The following is a 15,880-nucleotide window of genomic DNA, read 5'->3' on the forward strand; positions in this document are numbered from 1 at the left end:
TTTCTTTATTTTGTACTGTCTGTCTGTCTGTCTGGTACAATTTTTGTACACGTCATTTCTCCCACACCCAATCTCGGGTCAAACTGAATTTCTAAACAATTATTTCTTGTACCTGAAAAACAACGTATCAATAATAAATTAGCTAATAAGTTAATTAATTATTGGTGATTAATTATTTTGTTTGGTTCCGAAAAAAGAAAATAAATACTACTTATTGAGAGATGTTTGCTTTATGTGGAACTTTTTTTCTTATTGCATTTATACATGTTTTTTTTCCTCCCACTTTGCAATCTCAGATCAAGTTAAAATTGTGCATAATTATTTATTGTCGATGACAATACACGAATCAATAGAAAAAAATTAACCAATTAGTTAATGAATTAGTAATAATTGATTAATTTTGGATTTATAAAAAACAGTTTATTACTGCAGTTTTGATATGCATGTGGCAGTGAACTTACAGTTCTTCACATTCGATATGCTTTATTTTTTTTTTTTCAGATTTTTTTTACTTCCTTGGTTAGCCATATCTGATGTTTCATTGCCTTAGCGGAATAAGAAAATCTAAATTAGAGATTAATGGAATAATACATTATTTTATATTATTTATCATAAAAATACTTTTTTTTAAAATTAATGTTCATCTTTCAAGAAAGGTGGCCAAGTGATCTACGGCGCACCAGCTTTTTTTTTTAAAAAGTACGTTGATTCAAATCTCAGTATAAAATGTGTACACACTTCTCTGAAACTAAACAACACTGAACAGTCGGAACGACGATCAAACAAAGACAAATTAATTCAAATTAAGTGAATAAAATTAGTGCATTATTTTTTGCTGTTGTTTTTTTTTTATTAAAATAAAATTAATGATAAAAGAGTTTTAGATCTAGTGTTGTACATAGTGAAATGAGCACATCTATCTAGGCCTAAAACTACATTCTACAAAACAATACAAAAAAGAGATCAAATTCTTGACCTTTAGCATTTGTTAGCAACCAATCTGTACAAAAACAAGACACCAAGTACCAACCAGATACTCTATAAATTATCCACAATATAAACAATCGTACTCTTGCTAATGTTAACGTTCCTTATAGTATTCAATGAAAGTATTATCCAGTGGAATTACTGCCATCAAAACCCCGGAATATCATATCCATATTGACTGAGTCAACTGGCGGCGTTAGATTTTAAGTAATACAATTATGTCACTTCTAGTTTGTGACGCAACAAAAAACAAACAACTGACAACTGACAACTACGAAACAAAACGTTTGGTACCCTCAATGGCTTCACATAGTGACCAGATTTCGCACGCGACTTTTGAGGCTGGGTCAGTCGTCCACACGTCCACACGTCCACACGTCAGATCTGTGGACACGAATGTTTGAACAGATTATATGACCGTACTGGAACTGGAATGATACCTGTCTCCTTCCCTTCACTTCAAGACCCTCGGAAGCTCGCAGTCTTTAAGACCATTGGTCAGTGCCTTAAAATAAACGATTTTATTTTTGTCTTCATGTATTTGATTAGCATCAATGGAACGAGGTCATTTCTGGTGTCTCTGTCATTGATAGTGTCATCTAGTCTTTGGACGCTGCAGTAAAAAATTACATATACACATTCTTTAATACAAATTACATATACTCATTCTTTAATTAATACAAATTACATATACTCATTCTTTAATACATTCATTACTCACTCATCCGACATTTGGTCTACAATTGATCTAGAGCTTGTGAAAATAAAATCACTAGAATTTTCTAAACTTGAGAAAGGTATTTGAATTATTAGGAGTAGTAGAGCTGTTTTTTTAGCGGCCCCCGTAAGGGGAAAAAGCCGCTATTAGGTTTGTGCAAAATGTCCGTCTGTCTGTCTGTCCGTCTCTCCGTCTGTCACACTCAGATCTCGAAAACTAGAAGAGATATGAAAAATATTATTTCACCATTAAATGCGGCTTGAAAAGTTTAGGTGCTACGGCTACTTTTGATTTTCTAAAAGCAAACCGTTTAATTTATAAAATTAATTATGCAAGCGATTTTTTCATAAAAATACACCAATTCTAAAACAATTACGTAAATGTAAGGGAGGCAATGTTACAATATGCTACAATGGTAGCATATGGTACAATTTTTGTGTATTTTAGTATCACTAAATCAAATAAGTTTATAAAATGTACAAGAAATGTTTACAAAAAGTATTGTTATGACTTTGCAATGCGCACCGCCATCCAAGATAGTGCAGAAAGAAGATGCGCACTATCAGTGACCAGACAAGTCGGATGTTGACATAAGAGACTAACGATTTCCGCTCAAGTAGAGAGCCAATACGGAGATGCTGTACTCAAGGCAGATGCCCTTTGTGTTTGTCATGTCTCTATGTAAATAAACGTCTATGTCCTCGTTGAATTGCCTCACTTAAGTTATTACAATTGGTCTCAGAAGTGGGATTTATAGGCAACTCAACGAGAGGAGGTAGGATTAGATCTCTATGGCATCGTTGAAGCTATTACATCAGCTCTTAATTAAAGAGCTAAGACAAGAGCTTCGAGACCGAGGTTTAAAACCTGTCGGTAGCAGGGAAACGCTCACGGCTCGTCTGTGGCAAGCTCTGATCGATGAAGAGGAAGATCCGGAGACCTATCAATTTGAAATTGAGCCTGGGATTGTTGATGTAATGGGCAAGATCCAAGACTGTGGGAATGCATTAAAGGAACAATTGAACATGATTAGGAATAAGATGAGGAGCATGATGTGGAACAAAGTAGATGAAAGTGTGTTGCCAGTAGAAGGCCAAATAGACCAAAGTGATAACATTGTGTCGCAAGCAAAAGGAGGAATAAACTCGTTAGGGAAGGAGCAGTTGCCTGGTCAGGACTGTGGCTGCACAAACAGTGGTGATGGAGGCGCTGGGGATTGGAGCGCCGTCTGTGACTGTGTTGTGGGCAAGTCTGTCGGGGGTGACTTTCAAGGCGAGAAACGTGACGACGATTGCTTCGACGATCTGAACGGTATGTTTCAAATCGAAAGGAAAGAAACAAATGAAGAAACAAGAGAAGTCTGTTATATGCCTGAAGTTTTCGTTCCTCTTGCACCTGTTACCAGTATCTCGGTGAGCCGGACAGATCAAGACAACGTTGGGTCTGCGTCCAAGCTTTCTGCTGTGGACCTTAAAGACCTCTGTTTATCTGTCAGTACCTTTGGCGAGAATTCAAACCATGAAAGCCTGAAGACCGTTTCTGATTCCTTGCCTTGGATGTCGTCGGGTGAAATTACGAATACGGGCCCCAACAATGGCCGAGACAGAAACAACGAATTGGACTTTGGCAGCTGCATAAGAAAGAACTCGATGCTAGGCAGCTGCATCCAGGCGATTGACTTGAACTGTATACGCGGGGACAGTGCCCATGCAAAGAAACCCAGCTACAAGATCTGAACTTGACAGAAATGTGTACTTCTGCCCACATCAGAGAGAGTGACTTGAACGGTTGTGAATTAATTCCAGCGAAACCTGATGTAGCGGTGGAAGAACATTACAAGGATGCTTCATCGGCATACCTTACAGATGAGGCTGAGAAAGACTATGTGCCTGAAACCATGGCTACCAGTGGGCCTACAACTGTGTCACGAGACATCCATGGAAAAGGTCCGCTGACTCAGCGTCTTGGAACAACAACCCTGGAATCTACAAAGATCGCCACAATCTCCATTTGTGTTACGTGGCTGGCAACCATGACCTCCACTAACTCTCCCTGTGTCATCTGGCTGGCATCAGCGACTATCGTCATGAGGTTGAAGCAGCGACCACGACATCGTCTCAAGCGTAGACTGGCCAACTGGAAGAAAAGGAAGCGACGGCCGCGGAATACTGTGCAGATGGCTTCGTGGGCAATAGGCTCCTTGCCGTCTGTGGCTCCCACGGATCGACCTCCACCTGAACTATCAAACCTCAGCTGCAGTGTTTCTTTTCGGGACGAAAAGTGCTAAGACGGGGGCAATGTTATGACTTTGCAATGCGCACCGCAATCCAAGATAGTGCAGAAAGAAGATGCGCACTATCAGTGACCAGACAAGTCGGATGTTGACAAAAGAGACTAACGATTTCCGCTCAAGTAGAGAGCCAATACGGAGATGCTGTACTCAAGGCAGATGCCCTTTGTGTTTGTCATGTCTCTATGTAAATAAACGTCTATGTCCTCGTTGAGTTGCCTCACTTAAGTTATTACAGTATAAATAATAGTTAAAGGTGTTTTTTCTGGTCAACTAGCTGCTAAAATTAATACACAACATTTCTGTTTGTTTATAAAGGCTAATAATGCACTTTGTATGTAAATATCACGCACATTTTTTAAAATGGACTTTTTATGCAGCGACTTTCGTGCAGTAGCGTAACGCCGCAACATGCTATGGTGCTAAACCAATTCCTTAAACTTTTTTAAAAAAATCAGATTTTATTTATTTTTTGTTTAGTACCCCTCATCCGAATAAAAGAAGCTTATTTTTGTGCGATTTGCCTGTTGGTCGGTCTGTCCGTCACGATTAAAGGAAGGCTATTGTAAATCTGATTTAACCTTTAATTTTTCATTCAGGAATATTGCAATAGCTTTTAGTATCTATAATAGATTGTTCCAGATGTTTTGTGAAAAACAAATCAATGCCAGCGAATATTTTTTTGCTCTTCTAACTTATATTAGATTTTATTTCCTTCCTTAAACGTTGCAATAAACACATCATCTTTTATACATTGTTCCGTTTTTTTTAATGTAAATAGCATATAAATGCTAAATAAAAATATCTATACCGATTTATATTTCAATAACTATAAAGTTGTTCCGGATATTGTTTTATAAAAATAAATTATGTCAAATGATTGTTTGAAATCGCATAATTAACTAATATTACACTTATATTCTTTGACACTATGTCACTGTAGTTTATTTATCCATATCAACTGTTCCGATTTTTTTACTTAAAACAAATTTATGTCAAATGACTTTATTTTTTTCAAAAATATCGACAATAGGTTGTTCAGAATTTTAAAATAAGAAAGTAATTTACTAGAAACGATTAATGAAAATCACTTTTTATTTTATTTTACAGTTAATTTTATTACCGAAACATAATAAAAGTTGTTTAATCGGTAAAGAATTTTCCGGATTTTGTATCGAAATGTTTAAAATCCCTCTTCTAATAAATAAAGAAATAAATTTCTCTTTTACGAAAATTGGTTGTTCGGATTTTTTATGAAAAATATTTTAACTCTATTTATGTAAAATCGCACTTCTCTCTTACACTACATTTAACTTTCTAGCTAAAACGTTAGAAAATCTTATCTTATCTTATCGTTAATATTATGTTCTGATTTTTAAGGAAAACAACTTCCTAACACCAAAGTATGGTTTGAAAATCTCTCCATAAGGCTATGGTACATCTAATTTTCATAACAGACCATCCAACAAATTTAATTAACGGTATCTCACTATAAATACATAAACACCCGGAACAATATATTATAGAAACTTAAAACTAATGCAATGTTTCGGAAGGGAAATTACATTTTAATCAGATTTTCAATAACTTTTAGTCTTTTTTTTTTCTCGCTATTAACATGACGGACAGACTGACTGACAGACAAAACAAAAAAAAGCGTCTTTAATCCCTTTATATATATGTTATATACATATTTAGTCTAACTAACCATCAAATGAAATGCTAAAAGAACTCACTCGGTGCACCAATGTCTATGAAACCTCGAGAAGCTGCTCGTATAGAAAACATTTTTTAGTCTAACTAGGACGTGTGACGTAATGGAATTTTTTTCCTTTGACGTCATATGGAGTTAATTCTTTAAATAAAATGCTAAAAGAACTCACTCGGTGCACCAATGTCTATGAAACCTCGAGAAGCTGCTCGTATAGAAAACATTTTTTAGTCTAACTAGGACGTGTGACGTAATGGAATTTTTTTCCTTTGACGTCATATGGAGTTAATTCTTTAAATGAAATGCTAAAAGATCTCACTCGGTGCACCAATGTCTATGAACCCTCGAGAAGCTGCTCGTATAGAAAACATTTTTTAGTCTAACTAGGACGTGTGACGTAATGGAATTTTTTTCCTTTGACGTCATATGTAGTTCATTCTTTAACCCTTAAAACGCGTGTGGTAGTTTAGCCTCTAAACATCAGATTTGTAATTCCATTATGTATGCACTCATTGAAAAACAGCTCAGCACTTTAAGGGTTAAATGAAATGCTAAAAGAAATCACTCGGTGCACCAATGTCTATGAACCATCAACAAGCTGCTCGTATAGATGATATTTTTTAGTCTAACTAGGCCGTGTGACGTATTGGATTTTTTTCATCTGACGTCATATGGAATAAATTCTTTAAATGAAATGCTAAAACAACTCGGTATAGTAATGTTTATTAAACCTCGTAATGTGACTCGCATTTTAAAAATACAATAGCTAGATTTAGATCTAATCTAGATTTTTTATACTAGATCTAGATTTTTTTTAAACACTAGAACTAGATTTTTTACACTAGATCTAGATTTCTTTTTTTACACTAGAGCTAGATTTTTTAAAACTAGATTTAGATTTAAGTTCTGATTAAAATCATTGTAGAATCTAGATCTAGAATTTCTTGGTCTAATTTAGAATGTTTGTTGTTTTAAATGTTTCGGATGTTCCTTCAGAGTTGTAGTCCAAACCTCCCTCAGGACGACGGGGGATGGGAGCGCGCAAACCGCACTACCCGACAGCCATGGTTTAGACTAAAAAATTTTTTTACAACGTTAAATGAATCTTTGAAACATTATTACTTTTAACAATCAAAACAAAATCACGTCTTGGATATTATTTGCGAATATGCGGATCCGACAGGGATCCGTCTCCCACGGGGGCCGCCTCTGAGTTTGTGTGTCAACACAAACTCTCTTTGTAATCTTGTTTTTTTTTTTATTTCTAAGGCACCTCTGAGTCCACTCAGATTTAATGGGTACCTAGCATTAGTTGTGGAAAATAAAAAGCAGTTAGTCGTTGGACTGGCCACATAACAGCCTCGTTAACCGTGAGCCACAGAAGCAAAAGACCTTTACATTATCTGCCCTATAGATCGTAAGGTCTGAAAAAGGAAATAATGCTCTACTGATTTCCTTCAAAAAAAGTCGGAAACGAATATTCAATGTCAATCATCAAAAATATTAGGGATTCAAATAAAATGAGACGAACTTAAACTAGAAAAAAAATTGCTTTTTCATCATTTATAAATCCGTTAATCCAACAGGTCTTTGAATAACCAACTCTGACATATCTGAGTTCTGAATTCTAAATCTATGTCTAGTGGAAAATAATTCTAGTCTTAGGATAATTGTAGCAATAATAATAATAATAATATTGGCAGTGTCTCGATTCCAAAGATTAAGGATAAATGCAGTGTTTCACATGACTACGCAAACCCAGTTTCGACCTGCAAATTTTTCCGCATATTGTGCAGACAAAGCCGTTGTCCGCCAGCGGTCTATTTAAGTTTTCTTTCCGTCTTCTACTACCTGTCTTCACTTTCCTTTGGGTCTCTTGGGTCTCTAACGTGTGTGTCTCAGCCCTTTTTCAGAGGCCATCTGCTGCCAGATACTTTCCTCTATGCTAGCGAAGGCGAAATGGCGCCCGAGTTGATCTTTATAGCACTTACGGGAAGGGGGGGCACCTCTGTTATGTCGTCCTCCTTTAAACTCACCAAAGAAGATCGCCTTTGGTATGCGGTCGTCTCCCATGCAGGATAAGTGTCCGACCCAGCGCAGTTGTCAAATGGTAGTTAGTAGTTCTATACTGTCCATACTGGCCTCCAGCAGAATATAGTTATTTGTGATGTATCATTGCCAGCGTATGTCCAATATGGTGCGAAGACATCTTTAATGGAAGCGTTCAATGACTTTTAAATGCCTTCGATTGAACTCCCAGGTCTAGGAGCCATACAAAAGTGTGGTGAGAACCACTGCTTTATAATTATTGATTTAGTTGCTAGGTGAAGAGACCTATTTCGCCATACTCTAAGTTTGAGGGGGGGGGGGGGGCCAATAGCGTTGTAGGCCTATCTCATGATAGTAACGCATCGTTGGATGCACACACTAGAAATCATTATAGTCTTTAATGCCTTGAAAACAAAATGCATGTTGTCTCGGGGAAAATAAATCTGAATAGATCTATCTATTTTGTGTTATAAGTATTGTTCTTCGACCATGTCTAAAACTACTTAAAGGAAGCGGATGTGAAAATACATGACGTTAGGTAAATTAAAAATAAGCTGACAGGTAAAAAAACAAATTGGCCTAACAAATGCAGGAAGTCTTGATTTTGTGTTATTTCTAGTTACACTCTATATATAGAGAGCGATCTTTTGGGGAAATACCGAAAATAAAAAAGGTTTGTATAAAGCTTGCGGTTTTTCGCAAATTGCTGTGTTTATGTTGCGAATCTTCAAAGCCTGTCAAAGTGAGAAGCCAAGAGAAACAGGGAACCTGTGTACGGATTTCTTTTGCATACGTTCGTTAGTTTTTAGAGATATCTTGATAGGTAGTTGCATAGCCTACATGAGTGGGTTTTGCACTTATGATATATACGGATATTGACCCACTACATGCTGATTCCAAATGTTACGTGCAGATGTTCTAATCATCTGATTGGTTAAAACACAAATAACGAAACCTTGCCAGCTATGTAAAGGTTTAGTGACATAAGGCACGCCTGGGAAGCAAGTCTGTTTAGTGTCGGTCCAGTGACTGCCTATATTGCGAAACATTTCATATAAACTGCATGAAGTATATGAACAGACAATAATTAACTTTATAATTGTATATCACAACTTCTAAAATTACATTCATCAGGTCACTGATACTGCGAAACTTTATCTTGGCGTCGAATCAGTTCATTGGTTCTAACGAATGCATTTCTGAAGAGAACATATCGGGACATGTTTTTTTAAATAACTAGTTTTATTTACATAAACTGTATTAGGCTTGTACAGTTCAATCTGTCAGATAGTGAGTGTATGTATTGTATTTAGAAATGTCTTGTAGGCCTGCTTAACTTAGATAATCATTACAGCGATACATTATTTTCTTCAATAAACATATAATATTATATATAATAAGAATATTTCAACGGCGTTTGACGTGATAGGACTATGGATAGTCTTTATAGTTTACTGCAATGTAATTTGTGAAAATTTTATTTTTGAATTCAAAAATATGTTTACTTTTCATTGTTATTGACAATCTAAATATTCCATTTACATCATACTCATTTTATCTATATGATTTTATCAATTTATTTATTTATTTATTTTTTTAAACAACTACACGTCTAATAGTGATATAAAGATTTTAACACTTGTACTTTTTGTACAGATGAGATGCTCTAGACACAGAATGATATGTAAGTATGTGACACTAGTAGTACTGAGTATTGTCCAGGTCAAAAAGATAGATGCATCGGGACAGTGCTCGAACCTTCCTCCAGGAATACAGAAGATGGTCATGGGAGTGGACATCACTCGGCTGGATCTCGTCCCTCTGGATGTCGTTGGAAGCTATGGTTTCGTTGGCCCCATTCTCCAGTTTACATGCGACGAGAATAACACGTGGAAGTCCCCCGAAGGCATTGTTTATGAATTACCTGATCAGGTAGCTTGAAGATTTCGATAATAATACTTCAAATATACTTAGGGTGAACACTTCTGAAAACCCAATAACGAAACAAAGTATATTCAAATTAAAACTTTCTGTTTAGTATTGCCATCCAATAATTTGTAGAGGCTATCACAAAATCAACCCGTGAACTAAATCTACATTGTTTATTTCAAGACGTTAAGACTTTTTTTTGTTTTAACATTTTACAGATCTGGCATATGTCTTCAAGACCAGGAGGTTGGCTGTCGGCGAGTGTAAATCTGTATAAATCATACGAAGATGTACGAAGCGCGATGGCAACTGAAGTTGGAGGCGAAGGCGTCATCTGGAAATTTGCTTTCTCTGCCAGCAAGACTTACACAAAAATGCAGAACGCAATCACTAATAGCTCGAGGTATATCTCAGACGTCGGGGCGTTTGAATCGGCTACAAGGGCAGACTTTGTGCCGAACTGGGTTCTTACCTTGGACAAATATGCACAAAACTTTATTGACAAATACTTCAACGAGACATTTGAGACTGACCCCAAGAGCTATGACCTGTTCATTAGCTTATTTGGAACGCATTATTTTAGCAAAGCTAATTTTGGAGGCTACATTAGGCTTGTCCTTGAGACAACAACCGATTATTTTTATTCCAGATCAGACAATGAAGTGCAGACCTACGCCAGAGCTACTTTGTTCAATATTATCTCAGCTCATGGGGGAAAAGTATCAAGCTCACTCAACATAGACGAACATTTTACCAACTCATCTACTCAAACTGTCAGGTATTATGGTGGGAATACTAATCTATTAACACAAAATGGAATAGAGGAATGGCAGAACACTGTAGACAACGATCCTTGGTTGTTTTCTGGGGAATTAAAACCTATTAGCAGCTTGATTACTGACGAAAGGAAAAAAAGCTCGTTGGCTAAAGCTGTTGAAAACTATGTCCTGCAAACGTATTTAAGTGAGATGGAAAGGCTGGTCACGTCAGCCATGGCAAAGTTCAAGGACTCTATTCTCAATAATCTTCTTACACAAATTATACAACTAAAAACCTTAAAAGTTCTGACCTACGGAGACGTGGACACACTCAGTAATGATATTCAAAGCCAGTTGATGGCGCCTGTTTGGTTCACCACGAAAACTAGACTTTGTTTGAAGTGGTCAGCTCAAGCAGAAGACGGTCAATGTGGAGGCGGAGCAGACAACGTTTTATGTGCCACTCCAAACAGTTTGACCCCTCTCTACCAGGATAACACTGATAATAGAAGAGGAGGGTGCTTCATGCAGTGGGGCCTTCTGTCGAGCGATTTTCCTTCCTGGTTCCAAGCAGTTCAAGTATGTTATCAGTGGAGTGGTTCTGACAGCTGCGGAGGTGGGGCAGCTAATTTACTCTGTGCTGGGATCAACGACTTTTCACCTGTGTATCTTGACGACTCGGATGATAGTCCTGGAGGCTGCGCAATGTCTTGGAAACTGGAAGTTCCAGCTACTGCTCCAGTGTGGATGAAATCTGCCAAGATATGTTTGGTGTGGTACCCGGATTACGACGCAGGCCAGTGTGGTCATGCGTCGTCGAGAGATCTATGTGCAGTGGCCAATCAGTGGACTGAAAACTATTACGATCACACCGACGAACGAAGAGGGGGCTGCAGAATGCGATGGGGCATCAAACTAGAGTTTTAGTATCTTAAGTAATCAGTAACTTTCAATGAGAATTCACGCCCTCAAAAAGTTAAGTACATGTGTGCGTACAACAGACAAAAATAAATTCGAAAATTAAACTTGTTTTTTTAAATATTGAAACATTAATAAAATTGCATCTTCTTCGTTAATATTGTTATTGTTTGTGGGACAATAATTTGCTGACTGCCAATACCAAAGCCCTGATCTGCGTGTGGTACATTACCTTAAAAAAAAGTTCCCCTTTCAGAACTTGCGGTCTATAGGGCCAACGGTTAACGAACAGGGTGTCATGTGGTCAGCACAACGACCAACCGCCTTTACGTTCTCAACTAAAGTCAGGTACACATTCAATTTGGGTGGACTCAGGGGCACCCTCAACATCCCTAAATTCAAAATCCCAGTCTTCATCGAGATTGGGAAGCCAAGCACTTATAAACCAGTCAGCCACCTCGCCATGGAACATTACCTTGCTGACTACCAATACCAAAGCCCTAGTCTAGAGTGAGGTCTCTGCTATACAGCAGTGAATCGTGGTCCACCTTCTTTTAGCAGGGAAAAAAAGCTGTATATTGTTCATCTCCGATGCTTTAGGAAGATTCTTAAAATAAATTGTCAAGATTAAATAACCAATGAGGAAGTATAACAAAAAGCGGGATGCTAGGACATCCGTGTTTATATCCGTAGTAGACGCCTTGGCTGGCTTAGACATGCTCACAGAATGCCACAAGGTCAACGACACATTCTGTTTGGTCATCTAACAGAAGGCAGGAGAGCATCTGGTCGTACACTTCTAAGGTATATTGATGTATGCACATTGGACATCATGATGTTCCCGGATTGCAAATGGCTTAAACACCAGAAGTAGACAGAAGTGTGAAATGGCTACAGTGCCTGGTGATTACAGATGCCCAACCTGTGGTATCAAGGGTTGGTCACTTTAGTCATACAAGAAGTTGCAACGGAAAAAGATCGTCTCTCAAGACGTAAATGCCACAGACTATTGTTATCGTGAGACATAAACTGAAGGAAAGTTTTTAAAAACTATGTAGAACTATGTAATCATTTATGTTGTGCACAAACTAAAGCAATAGTATCACCATCATCATCCAACTTCATTGTGAGTAGGGGCTGGAGAGACTCTCTTACAAAGCCGTGGACAGAAACCCTGCTGTTGTGCGTAAGTAGGCCACCATACAGGTTATGAACTTGTGTATTCCCAGATCTCCAGAGCTATATGTCAACCATTGATTAGCTTAGTCAGTGGCATTAGGGCTCACTAGTCTAGTTTCAAGTGAATGATTTGGGCCTTAGGGCGACAACAAAGGGAAAGGGGGGGGGGGAATTTGGAATCGTTGCCACCCGTGACAAGGGTAGCATGCATTTAAATGTCTCCACCGAGGCATGAGAGGAATGAAATCTACAAAGCTACTTCTTGGTAAAAGTCTTTTTAATATTTATTTAAAATATCCACATTTTTCTTCTTTGGAAATATTAGGGCGTTTTATTTATAACATCAACTTGTAAAAAAACAACATGAATTGCTTGACTCTGTTTCTTGAATGTCTAGAGAGAACTACACTATGTTCTATATAAAAAGAAAATAATTATCTTGTTCTTAACAATACTTCTGATTTCTAGAAGTCTAAAAAAAATGAGAATCTATCGACATCACACGGAAACTTGATACTACGGCTAATGGTTGCTGAAGACATCTCCTCAAGTCCACTCCTGGTCAGTCAATGGACATCAACACACAAAGATTCCCACAGAAATCGAAGACCTCATCAAGATAACACAGGGACTCCAGAGACACATTAAGTATATTACATTTGGTTCAATTTAAGATTCAACATTGGTGAATGGACTATTGAATCAGCAACTAGAAAAGAACTGAAACTGAAGACTCAACATTGTCAATAAACATCCTGTATTGATGTCTTGATTTCTTTTTTTTTTTCCAAACGACCCTTTCGCACTAGTAGTTGGACTTAAAAACTAAAACAAGTAATTTCAATCATTCACCGTTACGGTGACTTCACCTGTCCCTTAATATGTTTACCGTCGGGGCACCACACATGATTTGTTAACCGCCTTTCTTTATTCCTCTCAGTCTTTTACCTTGACTAGAAGCATTCGGAAAACCAATAATAGTAGCATTATAAAAATTTAATACTGGTTCATAATTATGAATTACATGTAGACTAGAACCAGTCTAACCCAGTTAATAATAGGACAGAAGCATATTTCAGAAAATAATGTGTCAAACAAAAACAAAAATCAGTTAAAAAATGGACCAAACTGTTTCGTCACAAATATATATAATATAACTTCATTTTTATTAAACCGTGAAAATGACATGCATAATACAGTAGCTAGATAGATTATAATTATTGAGAGATTCTTTTTTACAAAGCTTAGATCAACTCTGTCTGTCTGTCTGTTTGTCTATCTAGTAAAAGGTGTGTGTGTGTGTGTGTACACGTTATTTCTCCCTCACCTAATCTCGGACCAAGCTGAAACTTTGCAAAAATATTTCTTTTACCTGTCAACAAGAATCATTTTTTTAAATTAACCAATGAAGTAAATAACTATTTGTAATTAATTAGTTTGTTTACTATCTCGAACAAGGGAAATATATTGTACTTGATTGAAGTGGTGGTATAAGCTGAGTTAGTACATTTCATTGGTCGCCCCTTTAAAGTAAGATTGTAGCAAACAATGGATAAGTAGGCCTATACAATCTTGTATTCATAAGCACTTCACTAGCATAGTGGTCAGTGTGTCAGCTTGAGGAGGCTTGAGCCATGAGTTCGATTTTATTCGCTTTTTAAAAAAAAACGAATACGGTAAAAATTCACGCAGATATTCCTTTTTTTTTTGTGTTGTGATAGGATCACAGCGAATTGAGGCAAGTGATAGGTTCACAGCACACTGAGGCAAGTGATAGGATCACAGCGCATAAGGGAAGTGATAGGTTCACAGCGCACTGAGGCAAGTGATAGGATCACAGCACATTGAGACAAGTGATAGGGTCACAGCGCATTGAGACAAGTGATAGGATCACAGCACATTGAGACAAGTGATAGGGTCACAGCGCATTGAGACAAGTGATAGGGTCACAGCGCATTGAGACAAGTGATAGGGTCACAGCACATTGAGACAAGTGATAGGGTCACAGCGCATTGAGACAAGTGATAGGGTCACAGCACATTGAGACAAGTGATAGGGTCACAGCACATTGAGACAAGTGATAGGGTCACAGCGCATTGAGACAAGTGATAGGGTCACAGCACATTGAGACAAGTGATAGGGTCACAGCACATTGAGACAAGTGATAGGGTCACAGCGCATTGAGACAAGTGATAGGGTCACAGCACATTGAGACAAGTGATAGGGTCACAGCACATTGAGACAAGTGATAGGGTCACAGCACATTGAGACAAGTGATAGGGTCACAGCACATTGAGACAAGTGATAGGGTCACAGCGCATTGAGACAAGTGATAGGGTCACAGCACATTGAGACAAGTGATAGGGTCACAGCACATTGAGCAAGCTAACAGCATGAAATAGCGCGAAACGAAAACAATTGGTAAAAATATTTCTTATCGCACAGATTTATTGCTGTTGTCTAGATTACTAGATCAATTACAAACTAATTGATACAAAAACACTTTGTATAACTTTTTTTTCTTTTTTTTTTTAAGTATTTAATTTGGATTTTCCTTATTCTATGCTATCGACGGAAGCCAAAGAAACAAAAAGCAAAGATTTATGTTTCCACTTTATGTCTGTGTTACTTACCATACGTATATGCATTTTTTAACTTTGACGAGATCATGTTTAAGTAATCCTAATCATTTCTCATGCTAAGACTTGCCCTGCCATTGACTGTTACAAAAGGTGTTAATATTTAAGAGTGTTGCTCTGAATCATTCAGTCTGGAGACAAACACCAAGTCCAGTTCTATGATAATCTATGTGTCAACTCTTCTACCTCTTTAATAGCAGAGCATTTATTGTCCAGTCTAGTCTTCCTTTCCTCACACAAATACGTGAGAGCAGTGACGAATATCACGTACAAAGTATTCTGGGAAAGTAGAGAGGCTCTCCAGTTCAAGCCAGTGCTGACCCATGATATACTCGAACATCGCATGCCTACATAGCATCAACCAAGATCAACTTTTACAAAGACGACCAGACGACAACTAAATATAGACCCTGGGCAGGGATTCAACACAAAGCTCTGCCTCGTTCCGAATTTCCGTTTTTAAATCTTCATTTTAGACGTTTTAGTTCTCTTGAAATCACGTGATCACGTATTTATAGCCGCTTGGTAGTTGTTGACAATTGTGTTGTTCTAGAAATCCTAATATTGATGTATTCTTCCTTGTTATTGACCTTGACGACCTTTACATTATGAGTGTTGTTACTTGGCAGTGTTGCACACAGATTGTCTTCTTAAGTGTACCTTTTTTAAAAAAAAAATGTATCTGTCACTGATAACTGATGC

The 15,880-nt window shown here is 37.4% G+C and overlaps 2 protein-coding genes across 7 annotated transcripts in view; one reads left to right on the forward strand and one right to left on the reverse strand.

Moving 5' to 3' along the window:
* The window catches only part of LOC106071000 (QRFP-like peptide receptor), a 41,772-nt gene extending 26,182 nt beyond the window's left edge, over positions 1 to 15,590 (reverse strand). The window contains exon 1 of one of the 3 annotated variants that reach the window (XM_056020731.1): positions 15,173 to 15,590. In XM_056020731.1, the coding sequence (XP_055876706.1) occupies positions 15,173 to 15,187 (15 nt within the window). In that variant the 5' untranslated portion in view covers positions 15,188 to 15,590. Of the gene's footprint in view, positions 1 to 976; positions 1,233 to 1,281; positions 1,349 to 15,172 lie in introns of those variants that run through there. The other 2 variants (XM_056020733.1, XM_056020732.1) reach the window with 2 other exon arrangements.
* Positions 8,435 to 11,518, forward strand: LOC106078460 (perivitellin-2 67 kDa subunit-like). Of its 4 annotated transcripts, none has more exons than XM_013239322.2 (3): positions 8,435 to 8,527; positions 9,412 to 9,687; positions 9,903 to 11,518. In XM_013239322.2, exons 2-3 carry the CDS (start codon positions 9,412 to 9,414, stop codon positions 11,367 to 11,369), a joined length of 1,743 nt encoding a protein of 580 aa, XP_013094776.2. In that variant the 5' UTR covers positions 8,435 to 8,527; the 3' UTR covers positions 11,370 to 11,518. The 4 variants fall into 4 exon arrangements, with proteins under 4 accessions (XP_013094776.2, XP_013094775.2, XP_013094774.2 ...); XM_013239321.2 differs by lacking the exon at positions 8,435 to 8,527 and adding an exon at positions 8,891 to 9,045; XM_013239320.2 differs by lacking the exon at positions 8,435 to 8,527 and adding an exon at positions 8,895 to 9,051.
* Positions 15,591 to 15,880: the final 290 nt, after the last annotated feature.

Source organism: Biomphalaria glabrata, chromosome 2 (assembly GCF_947242115.1).
Source record: "Biomphalaria glabrata chromosome 2, xgBioGlab47.1, whole genome shotgun sequence".
Classification (NCBI taxonomy): domain Eukaryota; kingdom Metazoa; phylum Mollusca; class Gastropoda; family Planorbidae; genus Biomphalaria; species Biomphalaria glabrata.

Bases quoted from the DNA above. Each gene is read 5' to 3' on its own strand.
- LOC106078460 (XM_013239322.2), top strand. From the start codon at position 9,412: ATGAGATGCTCTAGACACAGAATGATATGTAAGTATGTGACACTAGTA. The intron at 9,688-9,902 runs GTAGCTTGAAGA...AACATTTTACAG, and splicing joins TTTATGAATTACCTGATCAG to ATCTGGCATATGTCTTCAAG.